The 21936-nt window shown below is 52.2% G+C and overlaps 1 protein-coding gene across 1 annotated transcript; it reads right to left on the bottom strand.

Annotated features, from left to right (window-relative positions):
• Window positions 1-1902: 1902 nt before the first annotated feature.
• Window positions 1903-12184, bottom strand: LOC147413012 (olfactory receptor 14C36-like). The gene is made up of 4 exons (XM_086480877.1): window positions 12116-12184; window positions 9057-9092; window positions 7961-8098; window positions 1903-2853 (listed from the first exon to the last, which is right to left on the bottom strand). The coding sequence occupies exons 1-4, from the start codon at window positions 12182-12184 to the stop codon at window positions 1903-1905; spliced, it is 1194 nt and encodes a 397-aa protein (XP_086337003.1).
• Window positions 12185-21936: the final 9752 nt, after the last annotated feature.

The following is a 21936-nucleotide window of genomic DNA, read 5'->3' as shown; positions in this document are numbered from 1 at the left end:
CCCGCAGGGCTGCTCAGAGACACGAGTCCTTCCCTCGCACACACACAGGCAGTGCAGGGCAGGAGTTGTCGTGCCTCTCTGGCCTCCTGCTGCCATTCCCAGAGGCTGGCAGGCACCTCAACCCTGCAGTGTGTCACGTTGCCCTGCGCTCATCTGAGATGCCCCACGGCAAGAGAAATGGACGCAGGGACGTTTGGGTTCAAGGAAGCCCACCCCAGTGCTGCATTCCGGTGGTTTATCAGGGGACGGTGCCATCAATGTGAAGTGACCCTGAGACACTGCCTGTCCCACTGCCCTTCATGGCATCCCCAGGAACAGCTGATGGCGTTTGTGCTCCTTCAGGCTCATCTCTCCTCGTGGATGTGATGTGCATTCTTACATCTCATCTGAACAATGAGAACATGGACGTCTGACCTGGTCATTCAGTGTCCCTCTGTGCTGGGACAAGAACCTCTCTGAGCTGGGGTGAGAGGGCAGTGCTGGAAATGGTGGTTGTGATGGGGCTCCTCCATGACGATAGCGCCAGGGCACGAGGTTTAACCCAGGCCGGCAACTAAGCACCACACAGCTGCTCCCTCCCTCGCTACCCCTGCAGCGGGATGGGGGAGGGAATCGGAAGGGTAAAAGTAAGAAAACTCGTGGGTTGAGATAAAGGTGGTTTAATAGGTAAAGCAAAAGCAGCGCACCCAAGCCAAGCAAAAGAAGGAATTCAGGCCCTGCTTCCCACCAGCAGGCAGGTGCTCAGCCATCCCCAGGAAAGCTGGGCTCCATCGTGCATGACAGTTACTTGGGAAGACAAACGGCATCACTCCGAATGTCCCCCTCTTCCTTCTTCTTCCCCCGGGTTTTATTGCTGAGCATGACATCCCATGGTATGGAATATCCCTTTGGTCAGGTGGGGTCAGCTGTCCCGGCTGTTTCCCCTCCCAACCCCTTGTGCACCCCCAGCCTACTCGCTGGTGGGGTGGGGTGAGGAGCAGAAAAGGTCTTGACTTTGTGCAAGCACTGCTCAGCAATAAAGAGAACATCCCTGTGTTATCAACACTGCTCCAGCACAAATCCAAAACACAGCTCCCTACCAGCTATGATGAGGACAATTAACCCTATCCCAGCCCAAACCAGCACAGGCAGCTTCCCCAGGGTGTCCAGTGAGCCCAGGCACAGACAAGACCCTGCTCTGCTGGTCCTTCAGGTCTCTCCCAGGAGGGCCGGCTGTGCGAGGACACTGCTGGTTTCCCCACACCCTGCACACTCACACTCTTCCTCTGTTCACCGGCGTTGTCATCTGTGGGACAGTTTCTTGGGCATGTTCTTGAGAGTGGCTTTGGAGGAAGACCTAAGCTTTCAGGCAGTAGCCTGAGGAGATCCCCTTTCCTGATGGAACCGCTCTTACGGAGGGCAGCTCTGTCAGAGAAGTGCCCATTGCCTGTCCCTGCCTGCGGTCACAGGACTACCACGCAGGAGGACTGTGACCAAGCTGCCAGAGCAATCGGGCCTTACAGCAACCCAAGGGCTCAGAGGGAGAGAGTGGAAGTGGAAAGAGAAGAGCTCTGGAAGACCAAGTGCTCCTGGCAGTGCAGCCATGCTGGGAACTCTCTTCCCCTCCACCTCTGCACACAGGAATTCTCCCAGCAGCTCCAAAACGGAGCAAGGATCTCAGGAAAAATGTCTCCGCAGGACTTCCATGTTGTGTGTTTTCTTTAAACACACAAGGAGCACAGCTCCTCCTCTACACATCCTCTCCGTCTGGAAAGAAAAGCAGGCAGTGAATTAGAAGGGGGGTACAACATCATGACTGGTAAAACGCCACCATCAACACCAGAAAATACAGATGAGAGGTTGGGCCTCTACAGAGGTACAGGACAACTGCTATGCAGAGGAAGGTGGGCAGTTTCCTGCTTTCTAATAACAACCAGTCATGATTTCTGACACAGCATCCCTGAGCTCCTTGTTCCTCATGCTGTAGATGAGGGGGTTCACTGCTGGAGGCACCACTGAGTACAGAAATGCCATCACCAGGTCCAGAGATCTGGAGGAGATGGAGGGGGGCTTCAGGTGGGCAAACATGGCAGTGCTGACAAACAGGGAGACCACGGCCAGGTGAGGGAGGCAGGTGGAAAAGGCTTTGTGGCGTCCCTGCTCCGAGGGGATCCTCAGCACGGCCCGGAAGATCTGCACGTAGGACACCACAATGAACACAAAACACCCAAAGCCTAAACAGACACTGACCACAACCACCCCAGCCTCCCTGAGGTAGGTGTCTGAGCAGGAGAGCTTGAGGATCTGGGGGATTTCACAGAAGAACTGGTCCACAGCATTGCCTTGGCAGAGGGGCAGTGAAAATGTATTGGCCGTGTGCAGCACAGCATAGGGAAAAGCAGTGCCCCAGGCAGCTGCTGCCATGTGGACACAAGCTCTGCTGCCCAGGAGGGTCCCGTAGTGCAGGGGTTTGCAGATGGCAACGTAGCGGTCGTAGGCCATGACTGTGAGAAGAAAATACTCTGCCCCAAGGAAGAAGGCAAAAAGAAAGAGCTGGGCAACACACCCCGTGTAGGAGATGGCCCTGGTGTTCCAGAGGGCATTGGCCATGGCTTTGGGGAGAGTGGTGGAGAGGGAGCCCAGGTCAAGAACAGCGAGGTTGAAGAGGAAGAAGTACATGGGGGTGTGGAGGTGATGGTCACAGGCTATGGCGGTGATGATGAGTCCGTTGGCCAGGAGGGCAACCAGGTAGATGCCCAGGAAGAGCCCGAAGGTCAAGAGCTGCAGCTCCAATGTGTCTGCGAATGTCAGGAGGAGGAACTGGGTGATGGAGCTGCTGTTGACATTTGCTGCTGTCAGGTGTGGGGGACTGTTCTAGGAGGGAAACAAGTTAGGGGAGACTTTCTAAAACATGAAAGCCAGTTCCCATACCCCCTCTCCCATCTACACACACACAGAGACACTTTTCTAGAAGCTCTTCCTTCAGCTCTGTGGCTGGAGCTCTCGTTGGTGTCTCATGAGGAGCAGGACCTGTGCCTGCTGGCAGCCAAGGAGTCAGCCCTGCTCTGCAGCAGGGTGTTCATGGGAACGGAGGGGGCAGAGACCAGTCCTGGGGTTCGACTTTGTCAGCAGAAACCACTCCTAATGCAAAAGGGCTGGTCAGCACCTGCACTCCCCATGCCAAGGAAGCAGGAGGGCAGAAGGCAGTCAGAGAGGTTTGGGGGGGGGTTTACAGCTCTCCCATTTCCCCTGGGTAGTTTTCCTGGATGCCAGAAACCCTCAGCACTCCTGCTGCACTGGAAGGGAACGGCAGAGCCCTGTGAGGCAGGAGGATTGCCTGTGCTTAGTGCAGAGGAAGGGGAGCTGGTCTGTCCCTCCGCCTTGTGCCCAGCTGCCCTGGGCTTGCACCTTTCTCAGGTGCAGGAGGATCACAATCCCATGTTACCCTGAAAAGCAACTCGACCCTGCTGGGAGCAGAGGGATCCAGTGCACACCACTCAATGTCCCACCCTTTCTCAAGGTCCCAGCACCCCACTTCTATCCAAGGACACTCTTGCCTCATTTCACCAACCCAACAGTATTTCCACACTTGTGAGACCTTTCCGTTCTCCACACGGCATTCAGATAAAGCAGAGGTTCTACGGGACAGGTTTGCATCCTGGAGGGCAGCTCAAAGCCGGGAAGGACACCTCAAGGAGACAGCCAAGTGCCCTAGAGACGGCATCTCAAAAAGGAAGAGTCAGCTCCTACTCTGGCTCCACGGACTGCATGGACCAGACCCTAGGAGGTGACAGGACAGCTGGGACACTCGTTCCCACGGACACACCTGCATGGGAGCACACCCAAGATCAGTGTGTGACTCTGCAGATGAAGCTCCCGTCCCCACAGAGACTGACAGCAAGAACAAGAGGACAACGCAAATAAGAGAGAGAAGGGAAAATGCAGGGAGGGTCCAGCTGAGAGAGGCCAGGGCAGAGGCAGCCGCGCACTCAGGGCAGCGTCCCCCTGCCCCAGCTGGGCACGCCACCTCCCAGACCCCAACATGGCCGGGCAGCTGCTCTCAGCCCCTGTGCTCTGCAGAGGGCCCTGGGCACGGGGCTGGAGAGCTGCAGCACGGCTCTGCTGGAGCTCTGGCTGCAGAGGAGCTGCTTCATGGCTTGGACCCCCGGAGCCCTGAGGGCAGAGGCTTTGGTGGGTGGGAGGGGAGGCAAGGGGGCTGGCTGAGAGGAAGGGCTCTGCATGGGAGGGGATGACCAGGGGTTTTCTGAATTCTCCCTCTCACAACATTCCTGGTTTTAGTTTCCTCTCATTCCCAGATCATATCCCTGCTGCCTGGAGCGTTTTCTTCTGGGAGGTGTTTCCCTGTGCCATGCCTTTTCCCTGTGAGTGCTCACAGAGCCCATCCCAACCGCTGTGCACTCACCTTGGCCCTACAGACACTGCTTGCAGGTCACTGGCTGGATGCATGTTCCTGTTTGCAGGTGGAAAAGGGCAGGTCAGACCAACACTGCTGGGTCCAGCAAAGGTGATGCTGGTGCTGTCCGTAGGCAGAGGAGTGGCTGGAGGCACTTTCGGAGGCTGCTGTCAGACCTACTGGGGACTCTCACTTACAGCTCAGCAGGCTGAGTGACTTGTTCAAGCACGAGAGCTCCTTTGCCTTTTCTCCCCCCAAATCCCCAACAGTAAGAAACTGAGAACACAGACTCAGGAGAGCCCCTTACCTTTGTAGTGATCCCTGCCTTGCCCTTGAAAAGTGCCCTCAGAAATGTCCTGGGGGGGATGAGGAACTGTGAGGAGATCAGAACCACACAGCACCTTCTTGAAGCCAGGATCCTCTCCTGCCAGGAGCTGCTTCTTCCACCCACAGCTTCTCCCTGCGCTGCTGTTGGGAGCTCCCTGGGCAGGTTGAGTGCTGACCCTGGCAGGAGACAAAGTCCCTGGAATGGCACAGAGTCTGCTGGGATGCAGGGACCCTGCTCAGAACGAGAGCCCTGGGCACCCTGGCTGCACACCCGGCTTCACACTCTGCAGCCAACATGCCCTGTCCCTCTGACAGTGCAGCAGGGAAGCTGCAGGCTGTGGGGTGGGCCAGCTTCAGGAGATCGTTCCAGGCGCTTGCACCGTCCTTCAGCCACACACTTACCATGTCAAGGGCTCTGAAGATTTTTCTCCAAGCGAGCTCTCCTCTCTCCTCCCACCCCACACTGCCTTTCACCTCTCTCTGCCTGGCTCCTCTCCCCTCCCTGCCTGCAGGCAGCACCCCCAGCCCTGCTCCTGGGCAGAGCTGTCTCTCTGCAGCGCTGCCCGCTTGCCAGCAGCTCCCTCCACCCCAGGAGCCCAGCCCAGCTCAGCAGCAGGGGAGCAGCCCAAGGCAGCCCTTTCTCTGCCCCCTCTGGCCTCCCTCCAGCTGTCCCTGGGGCTCCAGGGGAACCTGCTCTCAAACAGGCTGAAGTCATCCTGAGGTTTTTCTTTCTCAGCTGGAGAGAGAAAAGATTTCAGAGACAAAGTTACATCTAAAAATCACCTTTTTTTGACTCATTATCAGACAGGACACGGAGGCAGTGACAGGCAGGGACCTCCTTTATCCCTGCTGAGGGAAGAGATTCAGCTGAATCAATGGAGACATCTCACCCTGCAGTTCTATTCCTGGCATTTGAAGGAGACTCAGCTCCCTCCCATGCCTGCCACAGACCCACAGGAGGTGGGATTCCTCTGGCCTCTCTTCAGCTCTGCATAAAATAAGCACCTGCATTTGAGAAGCCTTTTCTCAGCTCCCCTGGGAATTCCTGGAGGTGAAAGGCAGGAGGGAGGTGTTCAGATGCAAACCCCTGGCCACATCTGAGTTGCCAGAGGTGGTGCAAGAGGCACACAGGTACCTGCAGGCTCTGATGGAGAAGTTTACAGAGACAGGGCAACATCTCAAGGATCATATATGAGCGTGGTGGAATTTCCTTTGGCCCAGGGAAATGACAGCCCTATAAAGGCCAAAATAATCGTTTCCTGCTCATCACGCTCATGGCCGGTTATAGAGGTGATCCTACAGACTATTTCGGTTGTCTGCCATAGGGACAGCGAGGTGTCTCTCTTTTCACCAGCTGGATTTACTAGATCACCAGTGACTACAATGGCATTTGTCCCATGTTCATCCCCACGTTGCCTGACAGAATTCAGGGCAGCTACTGCATTTAATGCTCAAGCCCAGGCCCCCAGAGCTACATGAGGTGGCGAAGCTGGCAGGGACAGCACAGGACCTACAGGAAAGCAATTCCCATTAGGGCAGGTGTGTCACAGAGGCCCCAGACAGCATCGATGAGAGCTTGACTTGCTGCCCGTGTGCCATTGACTGATACGATTGATGAGTCCTCAGATGCCAGGAGAGCGGCAAGGTCTGTCCCTTCTCTGCCCAACAGGGTCAGGCATTGCATGAGCACAAAGCAGATCACACAGGGATCTTTACCGGCTCCTTGAGGATAAAATCCATGCAAAGACCAAGAATTTTAACAATGCGCCTGGATACTGTGTCTTCCAGGACAGCGTCCTCCAAGCACAGGAAGGGTCCATATCATAACCCAACTGGAACTCAAAAAGGAATTCAAGGGCACCGAGATGAATTTTTGGTACATCAGGAACTGTTAAAGAAGAAAAAGCGATAACATAGGACCTCTGCTGAATTTAGTGAGAGCAGGTGTGGATAGATCTGAGATGGTCTGTGACCCCTTTCCCTCAGTTGCCACCAGCAAGGTCTCCAAGGCCTTTGAGCTTTGAGGCAGGGACTCTGGAGGAGAACAAACAGGGGTGGATGGGGCTCAAGGCAGGGGTTACTTGAGCAAACTGCACACTTCCCAGGCCACGGGACTGGAGAGGCTGCATCCAAGGGTGCTGAACCAGGAGGCACTGGTTCATCATAATGCCACTAAGAACAGCACTCAGACTCTGTGAGGTATCTTTAAACCCCTATTGATTAGCACTGACATTATAAGGAAAGAAACGTGCAGATAATCGTAGGTCCCTTTAACTGATGGGAACCCCAGGGCATGTGGCACTGAACGGGCCTTCGACCTGAATGCAGCAAACCATGCAGACCCCATCCATAGAGGACAGGCCCCAGTTTTGGTCATTCCAGCTGCTATAAGATTTTCTTACAAGGAAACAACTGTATTGATCACCTCTACAGTCAAATGGAAATGATGTTTGAGTGAGAACTATTTGGTGCTGTGTTAGGTAGAGGTAAGGCCTCGCAGGAGGCGTAATGTCCGGTAGAGAGTGGGAGCTGCCTCCAGGCTCTTGTGTGACCAGATGCTGCTGAGGTTGTCCTGCTTCCAAGGGAGCTGGGCAGCACAGCGCGGGTTTGAAGGCCACGCTGTACGTGCAGCACAGCGCAGCACAGCACTAACTGCCCGAGGTACAATGGTGTTCTGGTCAGGATCAGTGCCCAGGTTTCCCTCTGAGAAGTCTGTGCTGCCCTACGGTGACACAGCTGAGGGGCTGTGGCCCAAATACACACGGCCAGGAGGAGCCCCCATGGCTTGTCACAGCCCTGTGACATTTCTGCACTAAACAAGGCGTGGTGGGACAGCTTGCTGAGCGCTGGTGCTGCGCTGGAAGGATACAGGCTGTGCCAGAGGCAGTGGCAAGGAGGATGAGGGTGGGGGGATGCCCCCAGTGTGAAGGAGCAGCTCAGATACATGAAGCTCCTCAACAAGACGGGCAACAGGTTGCGATAGCTTGTGTGAGTGAGGGTTAGAGGAGAAGACAGTGAGGGTGACACTGTCTTGGCAGTTATGAACTACTTGATGAGGGCGGGTAGGCAGAAAAGGTCTGGGAGTGTCCAGGTTGATGAGCAGGTTCCTGTTGGGAACGGGAAGGGCCCTGGCAGCCCCTGGCCATACAAAGCCACCCAGTGCCAACAGTGTGGAGGCTGCTGGGATGACTTCTGAGCAGAGATGCTACAAGGGCCACCAAGGGGGATGCTCCCCTGGACCTGGTCGTGGCAAACAAGGAAGAGCTGCTCAGGGACGCTATAATCCGTGTCAGCCTTGGCTGTTGTGACCAGGGAATAGGGGTGTCCCAGGCAGGAGAGGGGCGCGAGGAAGGCCAGCAGCAGAACACAGACCTGGGACTGCAGAGGAGAAGACTTTGATGTCCTCAGGAGACTGACACAAGTGGGGCCATGGGAAGCAGCTCTGAAGGGTGAAGGTGCTCAGGCAACCTGCTAGGCCTTACAGGACAGCCTCCTCCAAGCAGGACGAGGAATCGGCCGGTGAGCAGACTGGAGCTGAAAGAAGATGCCAACTGGAACCTGGGAGCAGCTTCATTCGAAATGGGAAAAGTATGGCTGGGTAGCGGTAACTACAGAGGAACAGGTAGTTGAAGCTAAGTCTCTACCCAAAGAAACGTCAGCCCAGCCGGAGGAAATAAGAGCTCTGCTGAGAGCCCCAGAGCCAGGGAAAGATAAAAGGGTAACGATCCGGACAGACTTCAAGTGTGCTTTTGGAGTTGCACACGGCCGTGGAGCTATTTGGAAGGAAAGAGGACTTTCATCTGCAGAAGGAAAACATATTAAACCTGCAGATGTTATTTTGAGATTGTTAGATGCTGTGCCCTCACCAACTGCAGTAGCTATTATGCACTGCAGAGGACATCGGAAAGGGAATACTGCCCAAGAACTGGGAAATAAATTGGCAGACTGAGGGGCAAAGGAGGCTGCAGAACCAAGCAAAGTATTAAATTAAATTCCTGAAAGAACTTTGCCACTACCAGAACAGGTAAAGGATGACGACAAGGATCTAAAATTAAGAAAAGATTTAGATGCACAAACAGAACAATAAGGGTGGGTTAAAACTCAAGATGGGAGAATAGTAGTTCCCTTTCATATTCTATGTCATTTGGTAAAGTCAGAACATGTTCAAACTCTTTGGGGAACAGAGGCACTCTACACCTTTTTATCTCGACAATTTGTGGCCAGAAAGACGTTACAGAAATCAAGTCATTTACCGAGAGGTGTGAGCTCTGTTTAAGACATAACCCAAAGACAGAGACTAGAGTTAAATTTGGGAACAGTGGAAAAGGGAACGTACCAGGCTGAGGGTGGCAAATAGAGTTTTCAGAACTCCCTAGAAAAGGAGGGTCCAGATACCTCTTAGTACCGACTGACACCTTTTCAGGATGGCCTGAAGCCTTTCCATGGAGAACTAATAAGGGCAGGGAAGTAACTAAGAACTTCCTAAGAGAAATTATTCCAAGACTGAGGGTACCTGAGACAATGTCCTGGGATCGAGGACCTCATTTTGTATGTCAAGTAGTTCAACAGGCTAGTAAATATTCGGGAATAATGTGGGAACTCCACACGGCATCCCGACCCCAAGCTAGTGGACAGGTAGAAAAGATGAATCGCCTCATTAAGACACAATTAAGAAAAATCTGCCAAGCAAACTTTCTAAGGTGGGACCAAGCTTTACTTTTAACAATAATAAGATGAAGAACAAAACCCAGAATCAAATAAAAGGTTAGCCCTTTTGAAATAATGTATGGCAGGTCATTTCCAACTCACTCTAAAGGTGAGAATCTTCAACGCATAGGCTGGAGGTCAGGACCTGTAGCCTTCATGAAACACCCCCAGGTTTCTCAGCATCGGAGCGATCTTGCCCTTGCCTTTGCCTGCCTGGGACAAAGGGATCTCGTGGCATAAGGACAGTGCTGCCAAGAGCTCTGGAGTGTCCCTCTGCTCCCACAATCCCAGAACCAAGGAAGCTGGAAGGCAGCCAGCTGCCGCCTTTTCTGGGCTTCCCCTTCATGCTTGGTTTTAGCCAGCAGCTCCTTTCTCAGCCATGCCAGCCTCCTGCCACCTTGATGTGACTTCCAGCATGTCAAGACAGACCATTCTGGATTGTGAAGGGGAAATCCTTGAGCATCAAATATCTCTCTGCACACATCTGTTCTGCTGGCTGCAGTCCATGGGATTTTTCCAAGGAGGTCCCTCAGTAGGTCAAAATCTGCTTTCCTTAAACCCTGATCTTTGCCTTCTTCCCTTTTCAATGCATCCTCCAAACTACCTTCTTACCCTGGACTTTTCAATTCCTAACCAGCTTTTCCTTAGTTGTTCATGTTGTGGTTTAACCCCCACAAGATATTAGGCACCACCCTGCAGCTTGCTCACCTCCCTCCCCCAACCTCAGTGGGACAGGGGAAGAGGAAAGGTAGAGTAAAAGCAAGAAAATTTAAGATGGTGATTTCGGGTCATTGGCCTGTGTCGCGGTTGGGACGGGACACGCCAAGATTATATGTAAGAAGGCAGCCTTTAAGTCACAAAAGCCAGGATGGCTGAGATGGCGCAGCAGAAAAAGCATACCCTTTTATAACCTTTCTTATCTGTCCACCCGTTCATGCACTGTGGCTGCTAAAATGATTCGCTCAATAGCTCTGTCCATTCACCTCTATTCACACACTGATTGGCTGGGCAACTACTGTATTTCCCACTTCATCTTCTGTTCTCTTGCCAAATTTCTGCTCTGTGGTATTCACTTGTTTAGTCTCTTCTTGCTCAGTCTCTATCTCCTCTTCAAACCTGTTTACAACATTCTTCATCCCCTTCTTTCATCTTCTCACGGGTATACTGGAATGCTGTCGAGGCCAACTTCATCTTCTTCGGTCAGGCTATCCCCACAGATACCCCTGGAGAACCAAGATAACGCTGGCATCCCAGCCTCTCTAATGCATCTGTGAAACCCTCCCAGCATCTGTCATCGTAATTAGATAACTACCACAAGACCAGCTCCAGGGACGGCTGCATCCATAGACAAGCAGGAGAATGCTGATGGATGGTGGCGCTGCAGAAATAGAGCTGCTTGTGAAGTTTTACTAGGATTAGTAATTGGTGGTGTGTGTGTTAATTAGAAATTAGTTAAATCATGTTGTACCTGAGTGCTTGAACAGTGGAAGAACCCCATGTAAAACCACGTTTGGGGTACCCCAATCTAGCTCAGACATCTCACGTGCATCAATAACTATTCACCTTTTGTAACTCTGTACTTTGTGTCCCAGCCTCTCTCCTCGGTCAGCACGGGTCAGGTGCAAATTTTCACAACCCAAGTGACGAGTTGCCACCACTGCAGTGTGGCAAGGTCTGGCCCTTCTCTAGCCAGGAGATGCAGAGCAGTCCAGGAACACACGGCACATCACACCCCGGTCTCCGCTTGTGTGCCTGCAGTCTCAAACTTCTTTTTTTAAGCTCCACCAACCTTTCCTCACCCCCGTGATAATAAAGTCAAGGAACAGAGAAACACTTTTCCCAGGGGGCCTGGCAGCAGCACCTTCTCCTTCCTGCAGATCACCTCCACCTCCACCAAAGGCCCTCAGGGGCAGCAGAGACCCCACTGACAGCAAATCCATTTCTTGCCAGGGCTGCACTTCCCAGTCCTCTTTCTCTCTGCCCTGGGGACAGCGGGATTTGCTCCCTCCCTTGGCATCCAGTGACATCTTTCTTTGTCCATCTGCTGCCCACTCGGACGTGTCTCTCCTCTGAAGCAAAGTCTTTGCAAACATGGGGTCTTGGACCCTCTGCACCAGGTTTCCCTAAGACAAGTCAGGGCTTGGCCTGGAGCCACAGCTGAGGTGCTACAGCCCAAACATGCCCTGATGCCCTCAGCCAGGGGCACAGCCAGGACGAGCTGCAGCCTGTGCTTTTTGACATCGATGGTGTGACTGCCAAGGCGTGGTAGAACAAGTGACGTAGCTTGCGGTGCTGCAATGGGTAGGGACAGGCTTTTCAGGACAGGCAGGCTGGAAGGATCAGGAGTGTGGTTTCACTGAAAGTGAAGAAGCTGCTTGGATGTACGGAGCTCCTCTGTGGGGCAAGTGAAAACTTTGGTGAGCCCTTGTGAGTGAGGATCAGAGGAGGTGACTCTGTGGTAGGAAATGGAGAACGCACAGTCAGGGTGGAGAAGTTGGCTTAGCCTTTTCTAAGCAGCCCAAGGAAATCCCTGGATGCAGAAGCCCGGGCCTCACTGGGGAGTTTAATGACCCTGGAATTTCTGGAAGGGGAACACCGAAGCCTGTGAACAGTGCAGGAAGTTTCTGGAGCTTCTTGGGACAACTTCTTAGCACAGCTGACAGATGGGCCAACAGAGGTCATGCAAACCTGGATCTGATCCTTTCCAGCAAGGAAGAGCCAGTCAGAGATATGAAGTGCATTGTAAATCTTGGCCATCGTCACCTTGAATTATCAGGGTCCCTGCTCCTGAGGAAAGTGAGAGAGGAAAATAGGAGAGTGTGGATGCCGGACACTAGAGGAGCAGACTTTGGCTTATTCTGGGGAGTTTCAGTGGGGATCCAGTGGTCAGCAGCACTGAAGGGCAGCAGAGCTCAGGACAGCTGGTCTTCAAAGAGAGCATCTGCCAAGCCTAGAAATGGTCTATGACAAATCTCAGTTTAAAGATGAAAGTAAATGCAAGGGCATCATAACGAGCTGTTACTGCTTCAGAGAGAGTTAAAGAAGCAGCAAAGATAACATGGGATCCCTTCTAAATTTAGTAAAAGCAGGTGTAGAGAGATCTGCAATATTTAGTGTGCTCTTTGACTCAGTTCTCACCAGCAAGGTGTCCCAGGCCTTTGTGCCTCAAGGCAGGACTCTGGAGGAAAACAGCCAACAGTGAGTAGGAATCTAATGAGGAGCTCCTTGATGAACTCCCATATTATGGGTCAGAAGGGCCTGAATGTACAAATTTCTGTGTGCACACAGAGGGAGAGAAAGTGTCATCAGCTTCCTGGTCGTATCCATGGCCTGTGAGAAAATTGTAACGTTTACAGACCAGCGTCAAAGTTCAAATAAAGAGGACTTCTCACACACTTATTACACCGAGGTCTTTTCGGCATGTGGTTCAACTTCTGCTTAACATCTTCATTCAAGGGTTGATACAGCTGCCCACACAGAGGTGACCTCTGCCTCCAAGATACACGGGGGCAGCTGAAGCCTGAACATGGTACTAGGAAATGTGACCCCCCCAGGGCTGGTGGGAGCATTTCAGGAGCAGGAGCTGGTGGACAGGCAGGGTGGGCCAAAGCATCTGCGTTGGGACAACTGATTTCTCTCCCTTGAGTAGAAAGCTAAGCCTGGACAATTGCACCCAAGCTGTCCAGTGTTGGAGGAGAACAAGAAATAAGGGGGTCTAGATGCTGCGGAGTCTACAAAGAACATGCTCCTGTAACTGCAACATGTTGGGATTAGTGCAGGCTGTTCAAAAGAGAGGAGGGAGCTCATGACTTCAGGGCATGACTCGCTGTGAGTGAGTATGGACAGAGTCCAGGGCAGGGAGTGCTTTGGGGCTTCTTAGAATTGGTGCTTGACACAAAAACGGGTTTGCTATTGGTGTGAGGCCAACGGAGAGTGGACTCCAGAGGAGGTAAGGTGGACTTAAGATGCAGCAGAGGATTGTATTTTCTTTTTTATTGAGCCGTGTCTTCCTTTCTTTTCTTTTTTTGGCAATTAAGAAACACCCTCCTGAGTATGGGTGCAGTTCATTCCCCAGGTAAAACAAGGAGAAACTGGTGCCCATGGGCTGAAACGTGCAGCTGCAGGCTGTGGTGGAGAGAGCTCAGCTTTGAACAAAGGTGCTGTATTTCCCAAGTGGCTGATGAGAGAAATGTGGTGTTGGAGGTAGGGACGAAGACGGGACATTGCCTGACACACAGGGTCCTGACTTTCCTGCATAGTCAGACTCGATTTGGAGATGTTCAGTTTCAACACCAATTCGGAAATCGCAGAATTCACATGATGTGTAAGCAGGCCAATGAAGAAAAGTGGAGGAAAAAGATATTCTTTCTTATTGTTATTTACTACCCAAATCTTTTCACTTCTGAAATCGCTCTAATTAACTGTGTAAAAACTGAGGTCTTAAGTTATGCCCGGAGCTTGGGGTGGTTAGGGCATTTTGGATGTGAATGAGCCCTGTGGTGCCAAGTTCCTGCCCTGCAGATGCTGACAGTGGCTTGAACTGGCCTCTAGAGAAGTGATAGTCAGCAGCAAACCTCCAAATTTCTGCGGGTGCTAGTGGTGCCCACTGAGGGCCACCACTGAAGAGACCGTGGAGGGAATGAACAGAAAAGGGACTGTCCCTGGGGGCTGATGAAGCAGGAAGTCACAGACACTGCTTACAGGTGGAAAATGGAATGTTCAGGTGACTGTGAATCCCCTTGTGGTGTTCCATCAAGCAGGGTGTTCATGCCCTGACCCCCGTACCCAGAGAACGGGGACCCTTTCTCTCACAGGACGCTCAAGGCCCTTCCTGGGGCCAGTGAGGTATAGGGGTGGGTGATGTCAAGTGCAAGACAGCGGCAGGACTCCTCCCAGGCTCTCTGGAGGGTGGGGGAGAAGGCAACAAAGCGTTGTGGTGGTGAAGAACTGGTGTCCTGTCAGGGGCCTCAGTGGAAGAGACCACAGCCATAGTGGAAAGGACAAGGATTTCAGTCCTGTTGGGGGCTCCCAAGCTCAGCAAAGGGGCCATCCCCACCACAGGCTTTACTCTGTTTTGCTGTGCCTGTTTCTCTGCAGATTTTAACCACCACCCCTGCTTCCCCGCCTCACTCTGACCCCATGCTGTCACAGGCTTTAATGATGCCTCTCTGTCTTCACTATTTCTTCAAACACAAAGCTCTGATTTTCTGAGGTTTTGCCGAGGGCTGTGAGTTCCCCATAACCTGTGCAGCTTCTTCCAAAGCCCTGCTAATGCTCCTCAGTCACCAAAGATGTCCCAGCCCCCAGACTCACTTGAATCCTCTACGTAGCTCCATGTCCCAGCACTGAACTGCACGTCCTCCTCCACCCTCTGCCTCAAAATCAAAACTCAACCTCTTTCACTCCACTAGGACACCCTCCCAGCCCCCACCACCCCACATCAGCTTCCTTTCTTTAGCACCCACACTGCCACACATACACCTCTCTCTCCCTGCACTCCCATGTCTCTCCCAAACCCTCCCTTCTTTCCCTGCAGAAATAGGTCCTCAGCACAGGAGGTCTGTGTGTCCTCCACGCTCCAGGATTTTTCCTGGGGTCCATCCAAGTGTGGGGAGTGAACAAGGAGAAGAGAGAAAAGTCAGCTGGTGGGGCATGACTGAGCACAGCCACACCCAGCAGCGGGCATTGCCATCAGCCAGGCTGACACACGCACACAAGATGGAGGTGTCCCTGCCATCCTTAATTTGCACCAGAGGGGCCTTCCTTCCTGCTGTATTCCCAGGACAATGCTGCTCTTCTCCTCGTCCACCCACAGACAGCAACTGCTTTCTATGTCTGGGCTCAGACATGGTTTTAAGGATTTGCTGAAGCCGTTCGCCATAACCTTGTTTCTCCCTGACATCCCCCGACCCTCTCTCCCACACCTACACACGGCCAATCACTGCTGCTTAGGGCCACTCACTCTTCAGAAGAGGCCTTGAGCTTCCTGGATCATCCTGGTGCTTGTAATAAATGTCCTGGTTCCCTCCAGAGCTCATGGTGAGCTTACTTGTCCATGAAAGGGTCTTTAGGACCTCCTGTTCTGAAACAGCTCCCTTTTTGTGATCGTCTGTGCAGAAAGAGGATGGATGCCAAGTGGAATGCTCTAAGAACCTCATGAGCTACCCCCATGGCTCTGTCCTTCCGGCAAGGAGTCTGTCCTGAGAAGGGGATCTGCTCTCTGCAGAGGCAGATGAGCAGTGTGCATGCCACCAGGGGACACAAAGGTTCACTTCTGCAAGACCCCTCCTTCATCTGAACGGCTTTGGAGGTGTACTGCAGGATGGGATGTCAGGCCTTATGTGATAACTACTGATGTGATTGGCATTGCCCAGAGTTGCTACTACAGAAGCAGGCTACTACTTAATATTTTTACTTATTTCCATAGATACTGCCACTCTTAGGGAAATCACAGAAGCAGAAACACCTGAAGGATTGTTGATGCATTATCGACAGAAGACCCACCAGGTTTGCATCTCAAGAAATGGGGTTGCAGGTGAGGGGAAGGATGATTTGAGCACTGCCATGGGATTTGGGAAACTGACGCCTGCTCTTTTCTCCCTGTCTCCTGACACCCTGCCCTCCTCATTGAGACGTGTGAGGAACTCCACCAACTAAGTCTGAACTCACAGCTGTGTCAGGAAAGTTATGTCTAAGTGCAGCCAATGATGTCCTGCCAACTCAAGATTTGAGCTTCCATTTGAGGCCAAAGGATTTTAACTCACAGTACATCCATCTTCCCCCTGACACTGGTTACCGTGTGACACAACTGTCCTGGATCTCGAGGCAGGATGGGCAGGAAAGTTTAACTACTGGACTGGAGCTTTTACTCTTGTTGGAAATGGGAATGCAGCAGGCTTGAGCCAAGAGGCCCAAGAAACCCATTTCCCATCGGGCCTGCTAAGGAAAACATCCCACAGGCTGTGGGACCTTCTCTACTGACTGAGAAGTTGTGAGTCTGGACGATACAAATTCCCCTATTTTTTCCTCTTTCTTTGTAACTTGGCTCTCAGAATTAATGTGTTGAGGCTGCTTTGCCACTTTGAAACTGTGCCTCTGAAAAACTAGCCCAGCAGGGCTTTTTCCTTTTTCAGCCCAACTGTAGATGCAGAACTGAAGTGTGTTTCCAGATGTGGAGCCGCTTTTCAGAATGTCTGTTGCAAGAGCGGAACTAACTGAGCCTGCAATTGGAAATGGGTGAAGCTGTGTGGCTTCAGAGTGTATTTGGGATGCATAAACTATGAAAAGGTTGTGAAGGAGAATGGGCCCAAAAGAATCAGGAAAAGTGCCCATCCAGTGGAGCTCTGCAGAAGGAGGCTGGAGCTGTACAATACCTGAGGCAATACAGGTGGGATGAGGACGTAGAGCAGACTTTTGTAGGGAAGGCTGTGCAAGAGGGCACCCTGGCTTCAGCCGGCTAAAACCAGAGACCAGGCAGTGTGCTGAGGGGATGGGGAGAAGTGTCCTGAGTTACAAGGGTGTGGACGAGAGGAGCTTGGAGAGGGTGAGGGTTCAGAGATTCGAGGCAGTCCTTTCAAGATCCGAGCAGACTGAGCTTTGGCTCCTGGATAAAATAAAGTTATCTCAAGGATGTTTTGGACTTAGTGGTGCTATCACTAGTAGCAGTAACAGGACAGCACTTCTAAGGGAACTCCTTCTTATGCTTGATGATGATGGTGAACTAAAACTCCTTCATTTCCTTCCCAACGCTTATTCTATATATACAAAATAGCTATAACTCTCAGCAGCTAGCCTCTGGCACGAATCTCTTAGAACAGTGTTTTTTCTCTCACTGCTACCTCTTTGTTAGCATTTCAAGATTACAGCTCTTGGAAAGAATTGCTGCTCAATCACACCTGCCCTGTGTCTTTTCTCCCTACTTCCACCAGGAGGAGGAGGTAGAGTAGGGGAGCTGTGGGGTTTTTTTATCCAAAGAAGGCCGAGGGACAGATGCAGATGAGTGCAAAGGAAAAAAGCAAGGCAAAATTTTCCTGCAGTGGACAGGTACAACAGCATCACTTGCATTTCCGACCTCTGAAGTCATAACTTAGATGATGAGTGCCTGCAAGTTCTGAGCTCCCTTCATCTGCCCTGCATTTCAGCATGGACAAGGAAACTAACCCAGTCAAAAAGATTCTTCTGATTCTATTCGCCACCTAGAACATTGCCTGTGTCAGGAGACAGGCCCATACACCTAAAGAAGAATCACGCTTTGCTGGGCAAAAAACATATTAGGTGTTCCCAGGAAAGCCAGGAGGCATGGCATAGCGATCCCTGGGTTCAAGGAGCTGATCAAATGCCTTGTCTCTGTTTCTGCCATGGTGGATTCAATGCCCAGATCATGTGCAGACTCTGTACCTGGATGCTGGTATTGGTTGAGCCACCTGCTCTGACAGGATGAACGAGGTAGGCTGTACTTTCTGGAGGGTGTTACGATAATAAAAGTGAAGGATGGGGGGAACAAAAAGGGGAGCAAAGGATGTGGTCAGGGGTGTTTGGGGGCACCTCTGAAGCAGCCCAGCACCTGATGCGAATTACTCCTGTGGTCAGGGAGAACCTGAGAGCTTTCCCTAACTTGAAAACATGAAGGGGAAGGAAGGACAGCCTCATTCAGGCTGGAAGGGACCTCAGGAGGTGTTTCAACCAACCTCCCCCTCAGAGCAGGCTCAGACCGGAAAGGGCTTTATTCAAACATGTCTTAATCACCTTCCAGGACTGACACTGTACGCACTCCCTGGGAAAGAGCTTCCAGCACTTGACTGGCCTCATGGTGCAAAAGTTTCTCCTTAGATCTAGCCTGACCCCTTTGCTGTTTCAGCCCATTGCCTCTTGTCCTTGTCTCTTGTGCCATGGACGTGAGTCTGATTCAGTCTTCCCGCGAACTGTGCGAGGCTGCACATCTTCCCCTCAAGAGCTTCTCTTCCCCAGGCTTAACAAGCCCAGCTCTCTAGGCTTCTCCTCACAGCACAAGTTCTCCCATCCTGACTGTCTTGGTGGTCCTCCACTGAAGTGGCCCCAGTTTGCCAAGGGCTCTCTGCCTTTGTGGGATGTGAAAACCCAGGACAAAATTCTGGGTGTGCTATAAAAAGTGCTGAGCAGACTGGCTGTGCTCCTGCTCATGCAGCCCAGGATGCTCTTGGCCGCCTTTGCTGATGCCTCACTTTATTCCTCAGGTAACCCAAGGACCACCAAAGCCTTTCCCACAGGGCTGCTCCCCACCTAGGCAGTCCCTGGCTCCTGTCATTGCAGGGGCTTAGTCCGCCTCAAGGACACAACTTCCTGGGTATCATGAGGTTCTTGTTGTCCCATTACTCCAGCTTGTCTTTGACCTTTGGCATGGCATCCCTGCCCTCCAGTGAGGCGTCTGCTCTCCTCAGTGTGATGTCTTCTACAAAGGTTATGAAAAAGCACTCTCTGGTCTCCTCTGGGTCATCACAAACACAATAACCTGGGCAGGTTAAGGTACAGAGCCCGGCAGGACACTACTAGGTCCTGGCCTCCAGGCAGAGCACCATGCATGGACCATGTCCCTCCATGGTTGACTGTCCTGGTCGCTATTTTACACATGTGCTTCTCCACCCAGGCAGACCATAATACCCTATTTTGGACACAGCAGTATTGCAGGGGATGATGTTGAACGCCTTGTTGACTTGCAGGTAAAAGACCACCACTGCTCTCCCCATGTCCAGCAATCCCGTCCTTTCCTCACAGAAAGCAAAGAGGATGGACAGGCACAAGCTGCCCTGGGTAAATCCCCTCACCTGCTTCTTCAGTTGCACAGAAATGGACACACTCTGGGGTAGAGCCTTTAGTTCCCCTGCTCAACCCTTGGCCGTTTCTGAAAGGTGCATGCAACATTTCAAAGCTGCCAGTCACCAGGGGGTTCTCCCAATCTCCATGGCCTTTCAAAGATGGTGGATAATGGCCTCGCTGTGACATCAACCGGTTCTCTCTGCTCCCTGGGAAGCCACCCCTCCTGTCCTAAAGACTGGTAAGGATTGTGTTAGCTCAGGTGACCCCTGACTTGATCCTCATCCACTACTAGTGCTTCTCCTCCAAATTCCTGCCTCGAGTCACAGAGTCCCGGGAGAAGGACTTGCTGGGGAAGACTGAGGCAAAGAGGACGCAGAGAATTTCACATCTCTCCCTTACTAAATTCAGCAGTGGCCACACAGTATCTTGGATTCCTTTTTAACAGCTTCTGAAATAGTAACATAACAGCTCGTTATTTACATGCCCTTGAATTGCCTTTCTGTTGCAGACTGAGTTTCAATGTGGGCTACTGCTGTGCTTGGAAGGTCCCAAAGACTGGAGGCTTGCCAATGTGACGCCCATCTGCAAGAAGGGCCGGAAGGAGGATCTGGGGATCTACAGGCCCGTCAGCCTGACCTCAGTACCAGGCAAGATTCTGGAGTGGTTCATCTTGGGTGCGCTCCCATGGCAAGTGCAGGACATCCAGGGAGTCAGGGCCAGCCAGCATGGGTTCATGAAAGGCAGGTCCTGCTTGACCAACCTGAGCTCCTTCTATGATCAGGTGACCTGCCTAGTGGATGAGGGGAAAGCTGTGGATGTTGTCTACCCGGACTTCAGTACGGCGTTTGACACAGTCTCCCACAGCATCCTACTGGACAAGCTGGCGGCTCATGGCTTAGAGAGGTGCACTCTTCACTGGGTTAGAAACTGGCTGGATGGCCGAGCCCAGAGAGCGGTGGTGAATGGAGTTCAATCCTGTTGAGAACCAGTCACAAGCGGTGTTCCCCAGGGCTCAGTTTTGGGGCTGGTCTTGTTTAAGATCTTTATCAAAGGCCTGGATGAGGGGATGGAGTGCACCCTCAGCGTGTTTGTAGATGACACAAAATTAAACAAGAGTGTTGATCTTCTCAAGGGTCGAGAGGCTCTGCAGAGGGATCTGGACAGGCTGGGTCAATGGGCTGAGGCCAATGCCATGAGGTTCAACAAGGCCGAGTGCCGGGTCCTGCCCTTGGGTCACAACAACCCCACGCAGCGCTACAGGCTTGGGGATGAGTGGCTGGAGAGCTGCCTGGCAGAAAATGACCGGGGGGGGGGGGGGGGGGGGTGCTAGTCAAGAGCCAGCTGAACATGAGCCAGCAGTGTCCCCAGGTGGCCAAGGCAGCCAACAGCATCCTGGCCTGTATCAGCAATGGTGTGGCCAACAGGAGCAGGGAGGTGATCATGCCCCTGTACTCAGCACTGTGAGATCACATCTTGAGTACCGTGGCCAGTTTTGGGCCCCACAGTATAGGAAAGATGTTGAGGTGCTGGAGTGGGTCCAGAGAAAGGGAATGAAGCTGGGGAGGGGTCTGGAAAACATGTCTTATGAGCAGCGCCTGAGGGAAAGAGATTGTTGAGCCTAGTGAAGAGGAGGCTGAGAGGAGTCTTTATTGCTCTCTACAAGTACCTAAAAGGAAGTTGCAGTGAGGCTGGTGTTGGTCTCTTCTTCCAAGTAACTAATGACAGGACAAGAGGTAATGGCCTCAAGCTGCACCAGGGGAGATTTAGATTGGATAGTAGGAAAATTTTGTTTCCTGAAAGAGTGGTTAGACGTTGGAACAGGCTGCCCAGGGAGGTGGTGGAGTCACCATTCCTGGAGGTGTTCAAAAGACGAATAGATGTGGTGCTTGGGGACTGGTTTAATGGTGGGCATGGTAGTTTTAGGATAATGGCTGAAGCTGACGATCTTAGAGGTCTTTTCCAACTAAAATGATTCCATGATTCTGTGCTGTCCTTGAAAAGCAGCTGTACTGAGCTCAGCCAGCATGCAAAGGCTCTGCTTCAGAGCAGAGAAATGGCTTGGACAAAAGAATTTGGAATGTCTTTCTATCCCTAGGATACGAAATCCAGAATGAAATGTCTAAATTCACTCAACTAAAGTCATCTCCCCAACTTGGAGAAACTAGATCGTTGCTTCTCACCTTCCAGGTGTCCTGTGTAGTGACAGGAGAATAGAGGTTATTCTCATGCCCAACTCTCTTTCGATAGGAGAAAAGACACAGGTGGCAGTCAGTGTCACTGCCCAGCTGAGGGAGGGAACATCAGTGAGTCCTTCAGCCTGTTTCACAGCAGGTTCCCCTGGAGCCCCTGGGACACCTGGAGGGAGGCCAGAGGGGGCAGAGAAAGGGCTGCCTTGGGCTGCTCCCCTGCTGCTGAGCTGGGCTGGGCTCCTGGGAAGGAGAGAGCTTATTGAAGAGGGCAGCGCTGCTGAGAGACAGTTCTTCCTAGGAGCAGCTCCTCTGCAAAACACAGCAGGGCTGAGGGCACTGCCTGCAGGCACCAAGGGGAGAGAAGTGAGGCTGAGAGAGCTTAATGCCAGTCTGGAGGGGAGGAAGCTGAGAGTTTCTTGGAAAAGAAGCCTTTACAGTCATCTGCATGGTAAGTCTCTGGGTGTAGGGCAATGCAGCTGGTGTTTCGGGGGGGCTATCCGAAAGCTGGAACACCACACAGCACATAAA

The sequence above is a fragment of the Leptosomus discolor genome, unplaced genomic scaffold (genome assembly GCF_034619465.1).
Source record: "Leptosomus discolor isolate bLepDis1 unplaced genomic scaffold, bLepDis1.hap2 HAP2_SCAFFOLD_35, whole genome shotgun sequence".
NCBI lineage: Eukaryota > Metazoa > Chordata > Aves > Leptosomiformes > Leptosomidae > Leptosomus > Leptosomus discolor.
The sequence above is the reverse complement of the archived record's forward strand: the minus strand, read 5'-3'. Positions and strand labels throughout refer to the sequence as shown.

What these genes read in the sequence shown, in the direction of transcription:
- LOC147413012 (XM_086480877.1), bottom strand. Translation starts at nt 12,184, where the DNA reads ATGGCCAAGATTTACAATGCACTTCATATCTCTGACTGGCTCTTCCTT. An exon ending in CTGGAAAGGATCAGATCCAG is followed by an intron (nt 9,093 to 12,115) that starts GTTTGCATGACC and finishes CTCCTTTTCTAG; the next exon opens with GGAGTTCTGAAAACTCTATT. An exon ending in TATTTGCCACCCTCAGCCTG is followed by an intron (nt 8,099 to 9,056) that starts GTACGTTCCCTT and finishes TCTCCTCTGCAG; the next exon opens with TCCCAGGTCTGTGTTCTGCT.